Below are 24,787 nucleotides of genomic sequence, written 5' to 3'. Positions count from 1 at the left end.
GTGTCAATTCATCAAATAAATCTGGATTAAAAAGCTAATCTCATTAATAACGATCACAAAACGACTAGGTTGTTGTAAAAACCCATCAGGTTCACTAATATCCTTTAGGGGAGGAAATCTGCGATCATTATCCGGCCTGGCCTACATGTGACTGCAGAGCCACAGCAATGTGGTTGACTCTTACCTGCCACTGTAATGGTCATAGTACTTCCCAAGCTATTCTCCAATGTGATCCCATTTTAACATCTGGAAACTAACTTGACCCGAGATGCCAGAAAGAAACAAAACGGCAATAAAGCACCATAGCAACATTCAGTTTATAATTATTAAGGTTCACGTATTATGGATTGACATATAGATATGCAAATCTGTGCTTTTAAAGTACTTTGTAGAAAGGTTATTATTTTATGTGCTATGCAGGTTTCAGCCAAGTTATTCTCCGCTGATTTAAGACCCCACTTTCTGGTGCTGTTCCCTCCACCTCTGTCCACAATGTAAGCAATCCCTCTCAACACACACACAAACGCGCAGACATTCCCCTGCCCCTTCACAACACCCCCCCCCCCACCCCATTCTCACACAGCAGCCCCTCTTCCCAAGTAACTCCTCCCCACAAACTCTGGAGCGGGAATTGCGCTCAAGACGCAGTGACACAGTGGTGGTTAGCACAGTGGTTAGCACTGCTGCTTCACAGCTCCAGGAACCTGGATTTGATTCCCGGCTTGGGTCACTGTCTGTGTGGAGTTTGCACATTCTCCTCATGTCTGCATAGGTTTGCTCCAGGTGCTCCGGTTTCCTCCCACAGTCCAAAGATGTGCAAGTTAGGTTAATTGGCCATGCTAAATTGCCCCTCAGTGTCCCGGGATGCGTAGGTTAGAGGGATTAGTGGGATGGATATGTGGGGTTATGGGGATAGGGGCTGGGTGGGATTGTTGTCGGTGCAGATTCGATGGGCCGAATGGCCTCCTTCTGCACTGTAGGGATTGTATGATTCTATGACTCCAAAGGGGTCTTGAAACCACAACCTTCTGACTGAGAGACGAGAGTGAGAGCTACTGAGCTCTGGCTGACCAATACAGGGGGTCATCCACTGAATATAATTCATCAACAACATAGGTTCACTCACAGGCAGTTGAGCGTTGGTTGCCTCGGAAGTACTCGTAGAACTTGGAGAGGTACATGACCATGCTGAGTTTGTCAGGCTCGCTGACTGAGGCCATTTCCTTCCCTGTGGTGACTGGAGAGATTCCAAATTCACGTTCCGCTACATCAAAGGCCAGCTGGTTGTTTTTGGCAGCATCCTCTTCATTCAGCGCATCAAAGTCACTGGGGAAGAAAGAAGTGACACATCACCAGTGTGGGGGTAGGGAAGGTGGTGGGGCTAGGCGCCAGGCTGGGAATTGGGCCAAGAGTTCGGGATGTAGAGCTGGGGTTGTGTGTTGTTGGGGGGCGGGGGAGGGGGGGGGGGGGCGTGGTTTGGGAGTGAATTCCCTACACACCAATTCACAGCCTCCAAAAACACCAAACTTTCACCAATTTACTGAACTTCACCAGCAATGTAAGTTCTAAACTGTGACCAAGGTCAGCGAAACACGCTAGGTCCTACAACAAGAACAAGCTGCATTTATATAGCACCTGGAAATATCATGAAACATCCCAAGGTGCTTTACAGGAGGATGAGCGGACCAGAAATGTTGACACTGAGTGACATGAGCAGAAATCAGGTGACCATAAGCTGGGTGAGGAAGGAGGAAAGAGTAGGGGAGCAGAGGTGTTGAGGGAGGGAATTGAGGAGCTTCGGACACAGACAGTTGAAGGCACGGCCGCCACTGGTGGAGTAGAGCGAGTCAGAAAGGGACAAGAGGCCAGAACGGGAGGATTGCAGAGATCTCAGAGGGTTTTGGCTGGAAGATGTGACAGAGATAGGGAGGGGTGAGGCCATGGAGGGATATGAAAATGAGGGTAAGAATTTTAAGGTGTTCAGGGACTGAGCTTTGGATTAGGTTAACGAGCAGAAGAGGAGGCTTGGGAATATAAGTAACTTATTTGGAAAGTGCTGTCTGAAAGGGCAGTGGAAGCACATTCAATAATAACTTTCAAAAGGGATTTGGATGAACTCTTGCGAGGGGACGAATTAGAGAGCTATGAGCAAAGAGGTGCACTAATTGGACTGCTCTTTCAAAGAGCTGGCACAGGCATGATGGGCCAAATGGCCTTCTCAAATGCTGTCTTGTTCTATGGCTTAGAGAATGGGAAAACCCTCTGCCAATGCATTCATTTTGTAAAGCAGACAAGCGCCCTTGGCAGGATTTGCACCTCATGTCCTCTGTTCCAAACGGTCAACTCCATTGGAGCCCCAGTCATACAGGAGTCAGCAATATAAAGAGAGTTCAGACTGGATCCCAAAGGTTTAATTCCCCAACATTAATCCACCCTCCCACGTCACAGTTTGTGCAGAAATGGAACCTTACATTAGTTGTGGGCAGAAGTGATGTATGATGGCACACAGAGCCAGGCCGTTACTCCAGGAGGTGGTGAGGTCAGTGATTGTCACGTTCTTGTAACTCTCCGTTTGTTTCTGGCACCAGGTCAAAAGCCTATTGGGGCGAACCTCCGACTCTGTGATTGAGAGATAAAGACAAGGACAACGGATAAGCAGCTTGGTAAATGTCAAACCCAGTGTTTCGTAGACTTCAGATTTACAGAAAATGGGCCATTCAGCCGCAATAGTGTTCCTGATCCTCCACCCATTCTCTCTGTATCACTCGATTCCCTTTCTCCTTCATGTACGCATCAAGCCTCCCTTAAACAATCCATGTCGCAAAGAGTTTGAGCTTTTCACCATTCCTTACATAAAGAAATTCTTCCAGAATTTGTGAACGTCAATGACTATCTTATACAGTATTTATGCTCCCTTGTTCTGGATTCACCATCAGTGGGAGACAGTTTCCCCAAATCTACTTCACTAAAACCCTTCATCATTCTAAAGATCTCCATGGGGTCACCTCCCCTTTTCCCAAATAACAAGCCCTGGCCTGCATAATCCTATCTGATTCCCTCAATTCTGCTGAACATCATTGCAAGTCTTCTTCCTGTGTTTCAGCATCCTTATTTTATTACAGCGGTCAGAACACCAAGTCCAGTCTATGAAGTTGTTTGAAAATCCTCAAACTAAATTGAACCTATATGGTAGATTGACAGGATGAGACGAAATGGGAACTGGCACAGACCAGTTTAAAGTTCATTAAAGTTAAAGTTTATTTATTTATTAATCATAAGTAGGCTTACATTAACACTGCAATGAAGTTACTGTGAAAATCAAAGGCTGGAATTGAATCTGGGTCTCTGGTGCTGAGAGGCAGCAGTGCTAACACCTGTACCATCGTGCTAACACCTGTACCATCGTGCTGCCCACCATCGATGTCAGACTGACCGACTATAGTTTTCTGCCCTGTCCCTTGTACTCTTTTTAAATAATGACACAGCATTCACAGACCTACAATACTCTGGGACCTCACCTGATTGGAAAATGATCCTCAGAACATCCATTATTTCCTACTTAGCTTCCTTCAACAGCCTGGTATACAATCCAACTGGCCTTGGTGATTTATCCACCTTCAAGGGGGTCAGTCCCTGCAGTAATTCTTCTCCCATCATGCTTATTGTATCTAATATCTTACACTCCTCCTCTAACTAGAATGTCTACATTAACCTTCGCCTAAGAGACAAAGTACTCATTGCGAATCCTGCCCACATCTTCTGAATCAATCCACAGGATTCGACAGGGTAGATTCAGAAAGAATGTTCCCAATGGTGGGGGAGTCCAGAATTAGGGGTCATAGTTTGAGAATAAGGAGTAAATCTTTTAGAACTGAGGTGAGGAGAAATTTCTTCACCCAGAGGGTGATGAATATGTGGAATTCACCACCACAGAATGTAGTTGATGCCAAAACGGTACGGTAGCACAGTGGTCAGCACTGCTGCTTCACAGCTCCAGGGACCTGGGTTTGATTCCCGGCTTGGGTCACTGTCTGTGTGGAGTTTGCACATTCTCCTCGTGTCTGTGTGGGTTTCCTCCAGGTGCTCCGGTTTCCTCCCACAGTCCAAAGATGTGCGGGTTAGGTTGATTGGCCATGCTAAAATTGCCCTCAGTGTTCTGGGATGCGTAGGTTAGAGGGATTAGTGGGTAAATATGTAGGGATATGGGGGTAGGGCCTGGGTGGGATTGTGGTCGGTGCAGACTCGATGGGCCGAATGGCCTCTTTCTGTAGGGTTTCTAAGATTTCTAAGAAAACGTTGTCTGATTTCAAGAAGAAATTAGATATAGCTCTTGGAGCTAAGGGGATCAAAGGATATGGGGGGGAAGGGGGGAAATCAGGATTTTGAATTTGATGATCAGCCATGATTATAATGAATGGCACAGCAGGCTCGAAGGGCCGAATGTCCTAATTCTGCTTCTAGTTTCTATCAACCGACAAGTAATCACGTACAGCTCTGTTGGCCCAACCTTTTCCTTAGTTATTCTCTTGCCCTTATGTATTGGTAAAACATCTCGAGTGTTCTGTGATTATATCTGCCAATATTGTTTCATATCATTTTTTTGCTTCCATAGTTTCCATTTTTACTTCACCCCTGTACTTTCTATACTAATCTTAGCTTTCATACTGTCATAAGCTTTCTTTTTCTGCTTTATCTTGGTCTGTATGCTTCTGGATAACCAGGGGACTGTATATTTGGCGGTACCACCCTATTTCTTTGTGAGGACATGTTTACACTGTGCCTGTAGAATCTCACTTTTCAAAGCCTCCCACTGATTGGGCACTGTCTTCCATTATAGAAGATGCATCCAGTCCACTTTCACCAGTTCACCTCTCAGCTTTGTAAAATTTGTCTTCACCCAGTTTAGAATTTTTACTCCTGTTCTATCTTTATCCTTTCCCATCACTGTGCTAAATCTCACTATATTATGATCACTATTTCCAAAATGGTCCCCCCAGTGTTACTTCATCCACTGGCCCAGCTTCATTTCCTAAGACTAAATCATTGGGCTTGTTGCATGCTGGTTAGAAGAGTTCTCTTGAATGCAGCTGAAGAATTACGCACCCTTGGTGCCCTTCACACTGTTCATAACCTAGTTGATGTGAATTGAAAAACGTGACTCACCACGACGTGAAACTTTGATAGATTTTCGAATGGAATTTACTCTTTCAAGTGGGCAATTCTTCAGATCAGTTGTGATGTACAGCTGACGAACCTGAAGGGGGTGAAAGGAAATTTTCATTTTATTCTCTTTAGAACACCACCATCTGCGAGTTTCCCCTCCAAGTCATGCACCGCCCTGACTTGGAACTATACTTCCGTTCCTTCATTGCAGCTGGCTTAAAATTCTGGAACTCCCTTTCTAACAGCACAGATATTCTGCCCTCCGCCATATGGACTGCAGTGGTTCAAGATGGCGGCTTTTCACTCTCTTCTCAAGGGCAATTAGGGATGGGTAATAAATACTGGCCTTGACATTGACACTCACATTCCAAGAATGAAAAGAAAATGGCTGCAGGAGAAATTTACTGAAATGAGTCAAGGGACGGCACAGTGGTTAGCACTGCTGCCTCACAGAGCCAGGGACGCGGGTTCAATTCTGGCCTCGGGTCACTGTCTGTGTGGAGTCTGAACATTCTCCCCATGTCGGCGGGGGTTTCCTCCTGGTGCTCCAGTTTCCTCCCACGCTCTGAAGGTGTGCTGATTAGGTGGATTGGCCATGCTAAATTGACCGTAGTGTCAGGGGATTAGCAGGGTAAATATGTGGGGTTATGAGAATAGGGCCTGGGTGGGATTGTGGTCGGCGCAGACTCGATGGGCCAAATGGCCTCCTTCTGCGCTGTAGGGATTCTCTGAATCTACGATTTCAATTCTGTGAAGGGACCACTGAAGCTGGGGATTGTTCTCATTACATTAGATTTGATGGAGGTCTACGAATTAATGAAGGATTTTGATGGGGTAATTAAGGAGAAATTGTCTCCAGTTGCAGGAGGGTTGGTAAGTCGAAGAGACAGATTTCAGGTGATTGGCAAAAGAACCAGGGGAGACATGAGGAAAACTTTTATTTTCAAAACGAACGCAATGAGTTGATGTGATCTGGAATGCACTGTCATGTCGATTGATTCAATAGTTACTTTCAAAAAAGAATGGGCTAACCATTGGAAGGGAAACATTCACAGGACTACAGAAAAATAACTGGGCAGTGAGATTAATTGGATAGCTCTACCAAAGAGCAGGCACAGGCACGATGGGCTGAACGACCACCTTCTGCCCTGTAGTATTCCGTGATTCTATGTTTTTAACCGTTGTATTTGTCACAGTGAACTTACCTGGTGAGGTTGGACGCAGCTTGAGTTGAGGTTGGGGTACCTTGTCCCCGGATCTATTGTGTACTGGTCAAAGTTTTTGTTGATGTTTTCTGGTGTGGTTTGAGGTAGCAGGCGATAAATACTTTCTCTGGAAAGAGGCAGGGGGAGGGGGGGCAGAAAATTCAATCAAGTTTAATAACTCTCCAGCAAAGCAGGATACAAAGACCTCGCATTTCTGTCACTCTTCCACGATCTCAAGACGTCACAAAGCGCGTTACAGCCACTGAATTATTTCTGAAGCGACTGTTATCATGTAGGAAATACGTCAGCCAATTTGCACACAGCAAGGTTCCACAAACAGCAATGTGAGAATCATCAGACAATCTGTTTTAGTGATGTCGGTTAAGGGATAAATATTGGCCAGGACCACCTGAAGGACTCCCCCGTTTGTCTTAGAAACCTTGGGATCTTTTGTGTCCACCTGAGAGAGCAGAAGGGGCCTCAGTTTAATGTCTCATCCAAAAGACAGTACCTGCAACAGTGCAGCACTCCCACAGTGCTGCACCGGGTATGTTCGGCCTAGGTTACATGACAGATTCTCTGGCTGACACCAGAAGGATGTCCTGTTAGTGCTGATTCCAAACATGGCGGGAATCCAGAGCGAATGGGAATCAAATCAAAAACATCAATATTTCCAACAAGATGGAGGCTTTATAAACCGTGTGGCTGAATTTAGCTGCAGTGGTGCATCCCAATACCTGCTCTAAACTGTTTCCCACACCCTTTCGTTCAAAATGACCAACACCATAACTTGCTCGAGACGTGAGTTGATAACTGGGATGAGGGCAATGGGGAATCCGGGACATCAGCGAACATCAGGTCCTGAAGCAATAAGGTTTTGGGATTGAGAAACAAAGGAGTAATGGAGAAGAATATTGGATGAATTTGAATCAGATACAGAAAGAGAAAAGTAGAGCAGAGTCTCGCCACCATAGAAGATTCTGGGGTGGGAAGACTATTTCCGCAACCTGACCCTGATGCCCTCTGAGTCCTGCCCACCTATGTGATCTTCCTGGCGGTGGCCATTTAACCGGCCATCTCTGTGATCCCCATCCAATTAAAGACGTCAGGGAGGTTTCATAGGCGGTAGGGCCTGAGACTTTGGCAGATGGCAGCCTTACCAGGAGAATTGGTGCTGCCAACATAGGAAGGAGACAGTGAGAACACCTCAGGCTGGAGGATCCCTCTAAAGAATTAGTATTAAAAACAAAATTGGTAAAATTGATTGTAGCCACAGCTGTCAGGCCTTCATTGTTGAGAGAGAATACTACCAGAGGGCGACCTGTGGCCACAGCTTTAGCCTCTGGTGGCCTCAGCTCCAGTGGGGGGTGAAATTAAAGGTGGCGACATTGGTCAGCAACCTTCCCCCTCCCCCCTCAACTAGTAGGCAACCTCCAGCCAACTGCTGGGTTTCAGCCTCTTTGGGTGGGCCCATCTGCCATTGGGAAGAACCCAGTGGTTTGACCATTCTGCTCCCAAAGGGGCACCCGATTATCAACAATTGGCCACTCTCTGCTGCTGGTGGGTAACCATTACCCAAACAGACTCCTCTTCCAGGAAGATCGCTCAGAGGAAGCAAGGGTTCAGCTGGACAAGGCGACACCAACTTTCACAAATAGTCCTCCCTCCCACCACCAAAGCTGCCTCCAAGTGGCTGGCAAAATTCTGTTCAAAGAAGATTAGAGTGGGGGAGAGAGAGAGAAAAAGTAGAGATAGGAAGGAATCTCCGTAACAAGTTCCTACCTACAGGATTACAAAGGAACAACTTGTTCCTTTTCTGCCCAGATAATTAATTGGCATTGCATCAACAATTATTATTAAAAGGACATCTAAACTAAATTACAACCCTAAGGTTCCCTGGTTTGCTTAAAGAGTAATTAATGCATAACTCGATCCAATCATTAAGGGCAAGATGTCATCTGCGTGAAGTTAACTGCAAAAAAATGTAAATTGCCTCGCAAGTTCTAGAGATTCCCAGCCCTGGGCATGTCTCTACATCCACTTTACTTGCTAACTGATTTGTGCATTAATAACAGCGTGTGTTGTTAACATGACATTATACTTACAGCAAGATCCAGTGATATTAAATATACTCTCTCCTCCCACTTTCCCCTTCACCCCTCTGTTCCTCCCCCCTCTCCCTCTCTCTCTTTCCCGCTTTCTCCCTCCAGTCTGCAACTTTTGATTGCGTCCGGACAGTGGCTCCTTTCTTGTGAGACTGGAGATCAGTCCGGAGATTCCAGTGAGAATATCGTGCAGTTTTAACCTCTCGGTTCAAGCTTTTGAAAATCTCCCCAGATTACTGGGATGGCAGATGAGTGAAGATAATGAAGCTTTTGCAACAAAATCCGTCACCGCTTCTTTGAGAGAAAAAAAAAACATTCTTGCCATATCTGTAATCTGAATAAATCAGTCCAAACAACATGCTCGGCAGATCAAAAACTCATTCCTGGAAATAGTCCAAAGAACACAATTCAGTCTTCACAACAGTGTGTTTTGCCTGTTGAAGGTCAGGCGTGGTATTGCACACAGGGCATCCTGGTTTGGCGGTTCCCTCTCATTCCCTGTATTCTCAGCTCAGAGTTCACATTGCAACTTAGGGCCTTGAGAAACTTTCAATAGGTTACAATCAGTGTTGTTAACTATCTGACACCACTATACTCACTCGGCCCCTCCAGCATTTTTCCACCATTCAGTTAGATCACTGCTGAACTGTGCCTCAACTCCATCCACCCACTTTAGCTCCATTTCCCTCGGTATCCTTACCCAACATCAAGACATGCTGGTTAGGTGCATTGGCCATGCTAAATTCTCCCTCAGTGTACCCGAACAGGCACCAGACTGTGGCGACTAGGGGACTTTCAGACTAATTTCATTGCAGTGTTAGTGTAAGCCTCTTTTTTCCTCTTTCTTCTTATCTATCACTCTCAAACTTTTCAAAGCTTCCAATCCATCCACAGCTTCTTGTTTTTTATTCACTTGTGGGACATGGGCGTCGCTGGCTGGCCAGCATTTATTGCCCATCCCTAGTTGCCTGAGGGCAGTTGAGAATCAACCACATTGCTGTGGCTCTGGAGTCACATGTAGTCTAGACCAGGTAAGGATGGCAAATTTCCTTCCCTAAAGCTCATTAGTGAACCAGATGGGCTTTTCCAACAATCGACAATGGTTTCATGGTCATCAGTCGATTCTTAATTCCAGATATTTTTAAGTGAATTCAAATTTCACCATCTGCCGTGGCAGGATTCGAACTTGGGTGTCCAGAACATTAGCTAAGTTTCTGGATTAATAGTTTGGCGAAAATACCACTAGGCCATCGCCTCTTGGGGGAGAGGATTCCGGATTACAGTGGTTAGCACTGCTGCCTCACAGCACCAGAAACCTGGGTTCAATTCCCGGCTTGGGTCACTGTTTGTGCGGAGTCTGCACATTCTCCCCGTGTCTGCGTGGGTTTCCTTCCGCAGTCCGAAAGACGTGCTGGCTAGGTGCACTGGCCATGCTAAATTCTCCCTCAGTGTACCCGAACAGGCGCCAGAGTGTGGCGACTAAGGGATTTTCGCAGTAACTTCATTGCAGTGTTAATGTTAATCCTACTTGTGACACTAATCAATCAATCAATAAAGAAACAAACCAACCCTACGTATGAACACTAACTGTACAGCCCTGGCCCAGTAGGCAGCACTCTCTCCCCGAGTCTGGAGGTTGTGGGTTCACATCACAGTTCAGGGACAAAACCTTGGCTGATTTTCCACTATGGTACTGTGCGAGTGCTGCGCTGTCAGAGGACCTGTCTTCCAGTTGAGACATTGAATCTTGGCCCTGTCTGCCCTCTCAGGTGGATACAAGAGCCATGACATTATTCTGGTGAAGAGCAGGGGAGTTACCCCTGCTGCCCAGGACAATATTTATCCCTCAACCAATATCACTAAAACAGACTGTCTGGTCGTGGTCACATTTCTGCCTGCAGGATCTTGCTGTGCACAAATTGGCTGCTTTTCTTCCTTCATTGCAACAGATATTACACTTCAAAAGTACTTCATTGGACACAAAGCAGTTTGGGAGGTCCAGTGGTTGTGACAGGTGCTATAGAAATGTACATAATTATTTGATTTTTAAGAAGTGCTTTTTAACATCACACCTGAATGACTGCATGCTCTCTTCATTCTGGACTCCTTCACACACCGGAGAAAATGCATTCTTCTTACCCTACACCATATTATTCAGACAATATGCCTCACCTGCTTTAACACCTCTGTTATTTATTCATTCATGGGATGTGGGCATTGCTGGACCAGCACGTCTTGCCCCTCCCTAATTGCCCTTGATCTGAGTGGCTTGCTCGGTCAATCATAGAATCCCTACAGTGCAGAAAGAGGCCATTCGGCCCATCGAGTCTGCACCAATCCTCTGACAGAGCATCTTATCCGGGACCACCCCCCATCCTATCCCGTAATCTCATGCATTTACCCAACTAATCCCCTAACCTACACATCTTTGGACACTAAGGGGCAATTTAGCTTGGCCAATCAACCTAACCTGCACATCTTTGGATATTCTAAAGGGCATTTAAGAGTCAAATACATTGCTGTGGTTCTGGAGTCACATGTAGGCCAGACCAGGTAAGCATGGCAGGTTTTTCTAAAGAACGTTGGCGACATGGCTTGATAGCTCTGATAGAAAAGTGGATTGAAGGCTGACATATGAGTGGGCTAAGTATTGATCCAGAAGTAATGCCAACAACAGGTTCTGGGCTATTGTGGTGGAACTGGATATGAGAATGTAGTGGCGATGATATCCTAAATGCAAACACGAAGAGCACACAGAAGATTCAACTGATCATTTGTGGCTGTCATCACATTACAAAAAGAATCAAAGCAATCAAACTTTCATAAATTATACAGAATTTACAGCACAGAAACAGGCCACTCGGCCTAACTGTTCTATGCTAGCTTTATGCTCTTCCCCACCCTCCTCATCTCAACTTATCAGCAGATCCTTCTACTCCTTTCTCCCTCATGTACCTAGCCAGCTTTCAACTAGTGAACAAATCTCCAGGATAGAAGAAAGGAACCATAGAATCCTGATGGTGCAGAAGGAGGCCATTCGGCCCATCGAGTCCGCACCGATTCTCCAACAAAACATCTTATCCAGGCCCAAACCCCTGTCCTATCCCCGTAGCCCGCACATCTATCATGGCTAATACACCTAACCTACACATCTTTGGCAATTTAGCATGGTCAATCCACCCCACCTAATCTTTAGACTGTGGGAGGAAACCAGAGTACCCAGAGGGAAACTCATGCAGACACAGGGAGAACGTGCAAATTCCACACAGTCACCCAAAGCTGGTACTGAACTCGGGTCCCCGGCGCTGTGAGGCAGCAGTGCTAACCACTAGGCCACCGTGCCTGTCATGCTTTTCTAGTTCCACGTTACAAGGCTGACTCTTAATGCCCTCTGAAGTGACAGCAAGCCATCCATAAACTAGAGCCTTCAACCACTCCTTGGGAACAATGACAGCAGCAAAAAAAAACCCCGTTCTCTTCAGCTAATCGGCAGGCAAATTATTTCATACCCAGAGTCTGTGTTAAGAGCTTGTCCAACTGCATCACTGTGACAGCACAAATTAGTAAAAGAAATTCCAGTCTATGTTTGGTGTTGGTTTGTGATATTTCTCGATAGTTTGTTTTCCCAGTTGGCAATCTTTGCAATAACACTGCAAAGCCCTATGGCGTGATTATTATTCCAAACATTCCGTTGTCACCTAGTAACCACTCATTCTGTAACGGAGTCAGACCCCAAAGTAAACACCCAACCTCATAGGATTGGCAGCACACAAATAGGCCATTCAGCCCATTTGGTCCAAGCCAATGCTTATGCTCCACTCAAGCCTCCTCCCACCTTATGTCACCTCACCCTGTCGGCATGTTCTCCTGTTCCTTACTGTGTATTTAACCAGCTTCTCCTTAAATGTATCTGTGCTATTCACCTTAACCTCCCCCCTGTGGTACTCAGAAGGAAAAAACAGTAAAATGGGGAAATAAGAATACTGGTCTGAACTGGTCTTGTACACTTTCAAATGGAACACCAGTAAAACGGGGAAATATGAATACTGGTCTGAATTATTTTTTTCTTTGTGTGTAGCAAGTTCCATAGTCTCCTCATAGTCTGGGTAAAGAGGTATCTTCTGAATGTCCTATTGGATTTGACAGGGATTATCTTATCTTTTGGCCCCTATCTCTGGTCTCCCCCAAAAGGGGGGGAACCAGATCTATCTAATGAAAGTCTTCCAAATCTGAAAGACCACCCCTCAGTCTTCTCTTTTGCTTCCCAGACTGTTCAATCTTTGCCGTGTGGAAAACAAATGTCAAACTTCCTCTGGAATCTGACTTTTTACTTCATAAACGCACATGCACACAGCCCTCTCTCTCACCTCTCCGCCAAGATCTCCAGAGATGGCATGTCCTCCGCCCACCTCTTCACCATCCAAGCCGTGTCCAAAGCTGCCAGGAATCCTCGGGCACACCCAGTTCCCATTGGCCAGAAAGGCTACAATTGATTGAAAGAACACAGCAAGATAAGTTAGCAGACAGAGTGTCATATTAGCAGTGGCTGCCTAACACAAAGCACTGGGTACAAGCAGTTAAGGTATCCATCCTAATCCTGGTTTCTTGGGGTCCTTGACAATGGGAGATCCACAAGTGGTGGAGAGTGGGCATTCTTGTTACTCGCTGGTCAACATCAGCAAACCTACAATGGACAAGCTAACACTGGGACTACAATAAGTCTGATCAGGCAGGCTTATCATGATTAATAGTGGCACGAGGTTTTCTGGCCCCCTGTGGTGTGTTTTCTGGTGGTGGGGGAGGTTTGTTATTAGCCACCGGCAGGACCTCCTGGTTCCGCTGAGGTCTGTAGTGTTTTGTATGGACCTGAAGGTTCCACCGACAGGAAGAGCCAGAAAATCCCACCCAGTGTCACAGCTACTACTCAGTGGGTAGCGCCCTCACCTCAGAGTCAGACATTCATAAAATCATAGTTTCATACAGTGCAGAAGAGGCCCTGCCGCCCATCGAATCTGCACCGATATGCAAGAAACACCTGACTTCCCACCTAATCCCATTTGCCAGCACTTGGCCCATGGCCCTGAATGTTATGATGTGCCAAGTGCTCATCCAGATACTTTTTGAAAGATGTGAGGCAACTCGTCTCTACCACCCTCCCAGGCAGCACATTCCAGACAGTCAACACCCCCTGGGTAAAATGAAGTTTTTCCTCACATCTCCTCCAAACCTCCTGCCCCTCACCTTGAACCTATGTCCCCTCGTGGCTTACCCTTCAACTAAGGGGAACAGCTGCTCCCTATCCACGCCCCTCAATCTTATACACCTTGATCAGGTCGCCCCTCAGTCTTCTCTGGGGGGTTAAGTTCCTACTTCAGAGAGTTCAGCATATAATTCCAGGCCAACATTCCCAGTGAGAATACTGAGGGAGTGTTGTAGGAATTGCTGTACATAAATGGCTACAAATCTTCTAAAATATAGCAATGGCTACACCTCAGAAAGGCTGTAAAACACTTTAGGAGAAAAGAAGCTGCATAAATGCAAAGCCTTTGTTTCTTTTTGATCAAATAGGAATAAACAGGTTTTTAGACTTGTTAACATGACACATTTCCAGTCAACTCATGACCCCCCTGTTTTGCGAGTCTGTCACTTTAAGTGTTACGTACTGCACCCAACATGTTTCCCTCGTTTGGCAATGGTTAGTATCATGGATTTGCGCCAGATGTTTGGAATGGTGTCTGTGCTGTAGATGTTGGTAAAAAGCTTTGCTACCACTTCCTGTCCTGTGATCTGATGCTCTTCAGGAATTCTGGGTAAATACCACTGACTTGCTGCTTTGCCAGACTTGGCTGTTGTCAGGATGTTGTCCACTTCCTGTTATGGCTGTCATCAGGCCGCTGTTCACTTCCTGTTGTGGCTGTCGTCAGGGCGTTGCCCACTTCCTGTTATGGCTGTTGTCAGGGCGTTGCCCACTTCCTGTTGTGGCTGTCATCAGGCCGCTGTCCACTTCCTGTTATAGCTGCCGCGAGGCGTTGTCCGTTTTCTGCTGTGGTTGTCATCGGGGTGTTGTCCACTTCTTGTTGTGGCTGTCGTCAGGGAGCTGTCCACTTCCTGTGGCTATCGTCAGGGTGCTGTCCACTTCCTGTTGTGGCTATCGTCAGGGCGCTGTCCACTTCCTGTTGTGGCTATCATCAGGGCGCTGTCCACTTCCTGTTGTAGTTGTCGTCAGGGCGCTGTCTACTTCCTGTTGTGGCTGTCGTCAGGGCATTGTCTACTTCCTGTGGCTATCGTCAGGGTGCTGTTCACTTCCTGTTGTGGTTGTCATCAGGGTGTTGTCCACTTCCTGTTGTGGCTGTCATCAGGGTGTTGTCCACTTTTTAAAAAGTTATTTATTAGTCACAAATAAGGCTTACATTAACACTGCAATGAAGTTACTGTGAAATTCCCGTAGTCGCCACAGTCCGGTCGGTGCCTGTTCGGGTCAATGCACCTAACCCAGCACGTTTTTCAGAATGTGGGACGGAACAGGAGCACCCGGAGGAAACCCACGCAGACACGGGGAGAAAGTGTAGACTCCGCACAGACAGTGACCCAAGCCAGGAATCGAACCCGGGTCCCTGGCGCCGTGAGGCAGCAGTGCTAACCACTGTGCCACCCCCTGTTGTGGCTGTCATCAGCGCGCTGTCCACTTCCTGTTGTGTCTGTCGTCAGGGCGCTGTCCACTTCCTGTTGTGGCTGTCATCAGGGCGCTGTCCACTTCCTGTTGTGGCTGTCATCAGGGCGCTGTCCACTTCCTGTTGTGGCTGTCATCAGGGCGCTGTCCACTTCCTGTTGTGGCTGTCGTCAGGGCGCTGTCCACTTCCTGTTGTGGCTGTCGTCAGGGCGCTGTCCACTTCCTGTTGTATTTAATGATGTGACAAGTCTGTTTGCTCTGGGATATTCTTGAAAAACTGCATCAGGGCCATTTTTGCCACCTGCTTATCTTCCCTGCTGGCCAGTGGAGTTGTGGAGCAATGGCATCGGCATTGATTCTGGGCTGCTGGTCTGGCTGTTAACTCAGCTACTCCCAGGCAGTGTAGCAGTATCCACATCTCTCAGCTCGAGTGCGTGAAATCAATCTTCTCCGCTGTATCCCGCCATCTTATGAGGAGTCCTTCATCAAAGGACTTTGCCACAGCAGAGTCTTTACTTTGTTTGTATTCATCCAGGGAGGCGACGATGAACACAGCCACCGTCCCATCACCATGCTCTCAGCAACATAAAACCTTTAAACACACGCTCCAAAATGATTTGCTGTGTAAAAATGCTGCAACAAATCAACTCTATTTTCAACAAACAACAGTTGCGCCTACACCTTGGAGATCAAATCAGCTGCCCACACATAACAAACAATGGGCTCCCAATGGGACCAGTCCTCACACCGACCCTCTTCAATATATCACACCTACCCACAAAGTTACTGCTCTTCTCATAGACTTGGCCCTGTCACTTCAGACTAAAGGACTTCAGGACGTTGAAAAAACACTCTTCAGAGATCTATGTTCTCTTGAAGTCTACTTCAGAAAAAAGGACAAACTTTGACCAAACACTGCCAAGATTGTCATTTCAGCCTTCCACCTGAACAACTCGAAGGCCAGGGAAGAACTTCACGTCCATGTTGTGTGGCCGACAACTCACCCACGACCTAATGCCAAAATACCTGGGCATGGCCTTTCACCATTAATTGACCTACTGGCACCACCCCCGGAACACCGCAGCCAAGGTCAAGATGACCAAGAGTGAACCTCACATGGAAACTGGCAGGTACGACTTGTGGCAACAGAGCCAACACATTGCTTCACTCTTCACCCCCCCCCCCCCCCCCGGGCCTACCCAACAACAGAATACTGCCCCTCAGTCTGGATCAGAAGCCGCTACACAAATGCGGCATAATATCCACCTCTGGGAAGTCAAGCTGATCATTTGAGGGACGTTGAGAGGCCAACACAGATCAAATGGCTTCCTGAGCTACCATTGAACCTCCTGATATCCGCAGGGAAAACATCCTGCTGAAAGAACACCACTGTCTGACAGCTAATGAAGCACTCTCACTGGCACAGCACGTCAAACAAAACATTCTTGTCTGAAATCCCATAGTCCCAACTGGAACACATTCCACACCCTACAAACTGACAACAGCCCCACCTCTTGATGGTACACCTCCTAGTTGACTGCAAACGTCATCGACCCCAACCTAGCCAGTGACCCAAGTGAAGGCCCAGCTTTCAATCTTCCACAGAAAATCTGGACAACCCTTGATCACTTGGGGACAGTCGAGGGATGATGTGGCCACTTGCTACATGAGTGGAACATGAGGAACAGCTAAAACTGTGATGGTGGCCTTCCAACTCAGATCAGTGGCCATTTATTGAACTCTTGCCCTGAGTGATTCATACCATTGAATGGGTTGTTAACTTCAACATCAAACTATAACTGCTTCCCCAGCCAGACCAATTAAATAACCCAACATGTATTTAAAGGCTGTTGATGGAGGTGTTCTGAATTAAGATCTATATAGCAAGGTATTAACAGTAAAGCCCGAGTAAAGTCCACAAAAAAAAACCAACCCTGCTAAAGAAAGGGAAAAGCAGAGTTTAAAAAGCACTCACCTCTAACAGACTGTCCCCGACAAGAGCCACCATAAGGCGATGGCCGCATCTCTCTCGAATTAACGCAGCATTTTCAGAGGCGTACATGCAGGTGAAGTCAAACATGGCCACATCAGGTTGGTCGTAATGGTTCATTGCAAAGTCCAGGGCGGGCAGCTGGTAGTTAGTGGCAAAGTCGGCAGCCTCTCTGGCGTAGGACAGGAGGGCTTCCTGGTTCACATTCTCACTGCACAGAAGCATTTCTGTATCCACATAATCCTGCGGGAAGAACGCAAGAGTCAGTGACATTGGAAAAGCCTCTCCTCTCCTTAAAATTTGGGAGGATTTTAGGAAGCATTGCTTCACTCAAATGGTAGTGGAGACTCTGTCCCTCAAAATGCCTCAGAGGCTGGCTGTCAAATGAAAATTTCAAACCTGAGATTGATAGATTTTCACTGGAGGAAAGGATTAAGGGTAACACAACCAGGGCGAGCAAATGGAGTTAAGATGCAGATCAGTCACAATTTCATTGACTGGTGGAATAAGTCTGAGGGGCTGAATGGCTTCTTCCTGTCCACTGCTTCTCCTGACCGACGGTGCAATCAATGAGTTTGCAAAGACAAACTCACAAATTTGATAGAATTTTTTGAGGAGGTAGCTAAGTGTGTTGATGAAGGTAGGGCAGTTGATGTCATATACATGGATTTTAGTAAGGCGTTTGATAAGGTCCCCCATGGTCGGCTTATGATGAAAGTGAGGAGGTGTGGGATAGAGGGAAAGTTGGCCGATTGGATAGGTAACTGGCTGTCTGATCGAAGACAGAGGGTGGTGGTCGATGGAAAATTTTCGGATTGGAGGCAGGTTGCTAGCGGAGTGCCACAGGGATCAGTGCTTGGTCCTCTGCTCTTTGTGATTTTTATTAATGACTTGGAGGAGGGGGCTGAAGGGTGGATCAGTAAATTTGCTGATGACACCAAGATTGGTGGAGTAGTGGATGAGGTGGAGGGCTGTTGTAGGCTGCAAAGAGACATAGATAGGATGCAAAGCTGGGCTGAAAAATGGCAAATGGAGTTTAACCCTGATAAATGTGAGGTGATTCATTTTGGTAGGACTAATTTAAATGTGGATTACAGGGACAAAGGTAGGGTTCTGAAGACTGTGGAGGAACAGAGAGATCTTGGGGTCCATATCTACAGATCTCTAAAGGTTGCCACTCAAGTGGATAGAGCTGTGAAGAAGGCCTATAGTGTGTTAGCTTTTATTAACAGGGGGTTGGAGTTTAAGAGCCGTGGGGTTATGCTGCAACTGTACAGGACCTTGGTGAGACCACATTTGGAATATTGTGTGCAGTTCTGGTCACCTCACTATAAGAAGGATGTGGAAGCGCTGGAAAGAGTGCAGAGGAGATTTACCAGGATGCTGCCTGGTTTGGAGGGTAGGTCTTATGAGGAAAGGTTGAGGGAGCTAGGGCTGTTCTCTCTGGAGCGGAGGAGGCTGAGGGGAGACTTAATAGAGGTTTATAAAATGATGAAGGGGATAGATAGAGTGAATGTTCAAAGACTATTTCCTCGGGTGGATGGAGCTATTACAAGGGGGCATAACTATAGGGTTCGTGGTGGGAGATATAGGAAGGATATCAGAGGTAGGTTCTTTATGCAGAGAGTGGTTGGGGTGTGGAATGGACTCCCTGCAGTGATAGTGGAGTCAGACACTTTAGGAACATTTAAGCGGTTATTGGATAGGCACGTGGAGCACACCAGAATGATAGGGAGTGGGATAGCTTGATCTTGGTTTCAGATAAAGCTCGGCACAACATCGTGGGCCAAAGGGCCTGTTCTGTGCTGTACTGTTCTATGTTCTAAACTGTTGGCAGTAAGAAATGGAGAATAAATTTGCATTTATATAGCACCTTTTGGGACTGCGGGATGTTCTAAAAAACGTCATAGTCAATGAAGTACTTTTGAAGTGGTCAATAGGAAACATGGCTGCCAATTTCTGCACAGCAAGCTCCCACAAACTGCGACCCGACGATGAGCAGATAATCTGATTCAGGGACATCAGTCGTATGGGATGAGTGTAAGGTTTTTTGAGTTGGAGATTGAGAAAAAGGTCGTAGAAACTTCTTCACACAGAAAATCACAACGATGTGGCATTCACTCCTGGTGTTAGTGAATGAGGCCAAAATGAGGCCGATATTCAGGATTGGATTGGAGAGGCGGATTATGAAATGGGGTCGGCTTCTTTTAAGGTCAAACCAAATAAACAAACTCAGATTAAGTCAGGACAAAGTAAAAGGGGCAGCTCCCCAAAAGGAGGGGGGACAGCCCGAACAGAAATCAAAGTACAAAGGAAACTTAAAAACATCAAATTAAAATGTGATTATTAGGGTCGATAATGCACCCCAACCCCTGCAGTGCCCAACGGGCACAAATGTTGCGTTTAAATCACAACAGGGCACGGATAATGTCCGATACACATTACCAATGCGATGGCTGGGAATCGAACACGGGTCAACTGCTTGGAAGGCAGCTACGCTCGCCACTATACGACCATAGCTCACCCTCGGTAAGCAATTGGACAGGGTGGGTATGGTTGGTTAGAACTATCTGTGCAGGTAGAGGGGAAAGGCCAACAAGAGTTGGTTGGGTTGAATTACCTGTTCCCCCATTGTAACATTTTAAAATCATTTCCTGTATTACTTTATTGTCTGGAAGGTTGTTTCCGCTGGTTAGAGAGTCCAGATTTATTTGGCGGGGGCGGCGGGGGGAGGGGGGGGGGCATGCTGCATCAGGCTCAATAAGTGGTCGGTCATTTAGATGAGGAGAAATTTCTTTACTCAAAAGTTGCAGAGCTTTTTACCTCAGAAAGCTGTGGATGCTCAATGGGTGAGTGTGTTCAAGATTGAGGTCCACAGATTTTTGGGTACTAAGGGAATTAAGGAACATAGGGATAGTGTGGGAAGATGGTCATCCATGATTGCTGTGAATGATAGAGTTGGCGCGAAGGGCCAAACGGCCTATTTCCTTATATTCTTATTGCCTTACTGCAAATTATTTTGGGATGTTCTGAGGACATGATGGGCACTATATAAATGTGAGGAATATTGCTTAACATCAAAGACTGAACACTGCAAGACGATATAGCCAATTTAGGATTTATTTATTGGCAAAAGGACCACAACGGGGGATTGAGGCAAAATTTATTTAATGAGATGAATTATTCTGTCTTTTCTTTAATTCATTCATGGAATGTGGGCATCGCTGGCTGGGCCAACATTTATTGTCCATTCCTAATTGCCCTTGGACTGAGTGGCTTGCTAGGCCATTTAAGAGCCAACCACAGGATGTGGAGCCCCACACTGACCAGACCAAGTAAGGATAGCAGATTTCCTTCCCTAAAGGAAGTTGTAGTCAGGAATGTGCTGCCTATAAGGACAAAGGAAGTAGATTCAAGACTTACTTTTTTTTTTAAATTGGATAAATACTTGGAAAGAAAACAGTTACAGGGCTATGGGGGAGAATGGGAAGGGGGAAGAGGGGAAAAGGGGGAAGAGCGCAGAGGTTGGGGAGAAGGGGAAGAGAGAGGGAGGGCGGGGAGAGGGCGGGGGGAGAGGGGGGAAGGTGGGGGGAGAGGGGGGAAGGCGGGGGGAGAGGGGGGAAGGCGGGGGGAGAGGGGGGAAGGCGGGGGAGAGGGGGAAGGCGGGGGGAGAGGGGGGAAGACGGGGGGGAGAGGGGGGAAGGCGGGCGGAGAGGGGGAAGGCGGGGGGAGAGGGGGGAAGGCGGGGGGAGAGGGGGGAAGGCGGGGGGAGAGGGGGGAAGGCGGGGGGAGAGGGGGGAAGGCGGGGGGAGAGGGGGGAAGGCGGGGGGAGAGGGGGAAGGCGGGGGAGGAGGGGGGAGAGGGGGGAAGGAGGGGGGAGAGGGGGGAAGGAGGGGGGGAGAGGGGGAGGGGAGGAAGAGGGGGGAGTGCAGGAAGAGGGGGGAGGGGAGGGGAGGAAGGGGGGAGGAGGGCTGAGGGGGGAGAGGGGGGAAGGTGGGGGGAAGGCGGGGGGAGAGGGGGAAGGTGGGGGGAGTGGGGGGAGAGGGGGAAGGCGGGGGGAGAGGCGGGGAGGAAGAGGGGGAGGAGAGGAAGAGGGGGAGGGGAGGGAGGGGGGGATGGGGGGTGAGGGGGGGTGAGAGGGAGGTGAGGGGGGAGTGAGGCATGAGGGGGAGGGGGGAGGGTGGGGTGGAGGGGGAGGGGGGGGGTGGAGGGGGAGGGGGGAGGGTGGGGTGGAGGGGGGGTGGGGTGGAAGGGGGGAGGGTGGGGTGGAGGGCGGGGGAGGGAGGGGGGAGGGAGAGGGAGGGAGAGGGCTGGAGAAGGCGGGAGAGGGAGGGAGAGGGAAGGAGAGGGTAGGAGAGGGAGGGAGAGGGAGGGAGAGGGAGGGAGAGGGCTGGAGAAGGCGGGAGAGGGAGGGAGAGGGAGGGAGAGGGAGGGAGAGGGAGGGAGAGGGAAGGAGAGGGAGGGAGAGGGAGGGAGAGGGAAGGAGAGGGAAGGAGAGGGAAGGAGAGGGAGGGAGAGGGAGGGAGAGGGAGGGAGAGGGAAGGAGAGGGAGGGAGAGGGAGGGAGAGGGAGGGAGAGGGCTGGAGAAGGCGGGAGAGGGAGGGAGAGGGAGGGAGAGGGAAGGAGAGGAAGGGAGAGGAAGGGAGAGGGAGGGAGAGGGAGGGAGAGGGAGGGAGAGGGAGGGAGAGGGAGGGAGAGGGAGGGAGAGGGAGGGAGAGGGAGGGAGGGAGAGGGAGGGAGAGGGAGGGAGGGAGGGAGGGAGAGGGAGGGAGGGAGAGGGAGGGAGAGGGAGGGAGAGGGAGGGAGAGGGAGGGAGGGAGAGGGAGGGAGAGGGAGGGAGGGAGAGGGAGGGAGGGAGAGGGAGGGAGAGGGAGGGAGGGAAGGGAGGGAGGGAGAGGGAGGGAGGGAGGGAGGGAGGGAGAGGGAGGGGAGAGCATAGCCATGGGGAAGAGGAGAGGGAGAACATTGGAGAAATGAGAAAGGAGAGGAAGGAAAAGAACGAGAAAGTAAACATGTGCAGCAAGGGGAAAGATCAATGGTAAGACTGTGTGAAGCAAGAGCAATGCATTGATAACGATGTGTGAGAATGATAAAATCAGCTCGCAGGCTGGTGAGAATAAGGAGCACTGGCTGTATCAGCGCGCGAGCATCTGTAGCCAGTAGTTTTACTGTGGGTGTGAGCTATGGGTTTTGAATGTGGCTGATTTGTGTAGTGCGTTCAGCAAGGCTTTGCCTGGGGCTGTTTCTCAACTGTTATCAGGCTTTGGGAGCTGTTGTGAGATCAGTCAGGGAGGATAAGGAAACCGGCGACAATTTTGGACTGTGATTCCCCCGGTTACTGTCAGGAAATAGGGTCGCTATGGCTTTCTTTATACATGATGTGGAGATGCCAGTGTTGGACTGGGGTAAACACAGTAAGAAGTCTCACAACGCCAGGTTAAAGTCCAACAGGTTTATTTGGTAGCACAAGCCACTAGCTTTCTCAGCGCTGCTCCTTCATCAGGTGAGTGGGAGTTCTGTTCGCAAACAGGGCATATAAAGACACAAACTCAATTTACAAAATAATGGTTGGAATGCGAGTCTTTACACATAATCAAGTCTTAAAGATACAGACAATGTGAGTGGAGAGAGGGTTAAACACAGGTTAAAGAGATGTGTATTGTCTCCAGTCAGGACAGTTAGTGAGATTTTGCAAGCCCAGGCAAGTCGGGGGGTTACAGATAGTGTGACATGAACCCAAAATCCCGGTTGAGGCCGTCCTCATGTGTGCGGAACTTGGCTATCAGTCTCTGCTCAGCAACTCTGCATTGTCGTGTGTCGTGAAGGCCGCCTTGGAGAACGCTTACCCAAAGATCAGAGGCCGAATGCCCGTGACCGCTGAAGTGTTCCCCAACAGGAAGAGAACAGTCTTGCCTGGTGATTGTCGAGCGGTGTTCATTCATTCGTTGTCGTAGCATCAGGAAAGGATGCAGGAAAGGATGTCCCGAGGCATGGTACATTGGGGAGACCATGCAGACGCTACAACAACGGATGAATGAACACCACACGACAATCACCAGGCAAGAGTGTTCTCTTCCTGTTGGGGAGCACTTCAGCGGGATCTTCGGGTAAGCGTTCTCCAAGGTGGCCTTCACGACACACGACAACGCAGAGTCGCAGAGCAGAAACTGATAGCCAAATTCCGCACACATGAGGACGGCCTCAACCGGGATCTTGGGATCATGTCACACTATCTGTAACCCCTACGACTTGCCTGGGCTTGCAAAATCTCACTAACTGTCCTGGTTGGAGACAATACACATCTCTTTAACCTGTGCTTAACTCTCCACTCACATTGTCTGTACCTTTAAGACTTGATTACCTGTAAAGACTCGCATTCCAACCATTATTTTGTAAATTGAGTTTGTGTCTTTATATGCCCTGTTTGTGAACAGAACTTCCACTCACCTGATGAAGGAGCAGCGCTCCGAAAGCTCGTGGCTTTTGCTACCAAATAAACCTGTTGGACTTTAACCTGGTGTTATGAGACTTCTTACTGTGTTTTCTTCATACATAACAGAAGAGTGGTACCTACGTTGACAATCACTCCCTTGTCCAGCAAGCTCTGCTTCTTTGCAGTCATTACGAAGTAATGCGTGTTATCTTTATAATAAACAATATTCTCGAGATCAATTCCTGAAATTAAAAAAAACCACAAAATTCATCATTAGAAATTGCATCAACCAAATCGCCCTCCACCACTGAAATCATTCCCACAGGAACAGGAGGAGACCATTCAGCTCCTCGAGCCTGTTCCGCCATATTCAATTAGATTCTGACTGACTTGTAGCTTCACTCCATTTACCCACTGCCTTGGTCCCGTGATAGTTAATACCATTCAGTGCCTCCACCCTGTTCCCGATATAATGACATCACGGTCATTCTGTGACCTAACTACGTCTACCCAACTTTTTTCATATTTTTTGAATATCTTTGGTTAACAAAAATCTATCAACTCCGGTTTAAAATTTACAACTGATTTTAAAGTTTATTTATTAGTCACAAGTAAGGCTCACGTTAACACTGCAATGAAGTTACTGTGAAATTCCCCTAGTCGCCACAGTCCGGCGCCTGTTCGGGTTAATGCACCTAACCAGAATGTGGGAGGAAACCGGAGCACCCGGAGGAAGCCCGCGCAGGTACGGGGAGAACGTGCAAACTACACACAGACAGTGATCCCAGCTGGGAATCGAACCTGGGTCCCCTGGCACTGTGAAGCAGCAGTGCTAACCACTGTGCCACCGTGCCGCCCCATCTGTCTGCAGTTGCTGTTTTCAGGAGAATTCCAAATTTCAGCCACCCTTGATGTGTCGGAATGCTTCCTACTTTCACTCCTGAAAAGGTCTGGTTCTAATTTTTAGACAATTTTTAAAAAGTTTATTTATTAGGCACAAGCAGGCTTACATTAACACTGCAATGAAGTTACTGTGAAAATCCCCTAGTCGCCACACTTCGGCGCCTGTTCGGGTACACTGAAGGAGGATTTAGCACGGCCAATGCACCTAACCAGCAGGTCTTTCGGACTGTGGGAGGAAACCCATGCAGACACGGGGACAACATGCAGACTCCGCACAGACAGTGACCCAAGCTGAAAATCAAACCCAGGTCCCTGGTG

At 48.0% G+C, this 24,787-nt stretch overlaps 1 protein-coding gene across 1 annotated transcript in view; it reads right to left on the bottom strand.

Moving 5' to 3' along the window:
- Positions 1 to 24,787, bottom strand: part of mical2b (microtubule associated monooxygenase, calponin and LIM domain containing 2b) — a 267,163-nt gene that overhangs the window by 133,023 nt on the left and 109,353 nt on the right. The window contains 7 exon segments of the mRNA XM_078221390.1: positions 1,127 to 1,326; positions 2,472 to 2,619; positions 5,164 to 5,254; positions 6,369 to 6,495; positions 12,841 to 12,956; positions 17,119 to 17,376; positions 23,708 to 23,967. Of these exon segments, the coding sequence (XP_078077516.1) occupies positions 1,127 to 1,326; positions 2,472 to 2,619; positions 5,164 to 5,254; positions 6,369 to 6,495; positions 12,841 to 12,956; positions 17,119 to 17,376; positions 23,708 to 23,967 (1,200 nt within the window).

Source organism: Mustelus asterias, chromosome 9 (assembly GCF_964213995.1).
Source record: "Mustelus asterias chromosome 9, sMusAst1.hap1.1, whole genome shotgun sequence".
NCBI classification, from domain to species: domain Eukaryota; kingdom Metazoa; phylum Chordata; class Chondrichthyes; order Carcharhiniformes; family Triakidae; genus Mustelus; species Mustelus asterias.
Note: the sequence above shows the minus strand (reverse complement) of the source record. Positions and strands in the feature narration are given on the sequence as shown.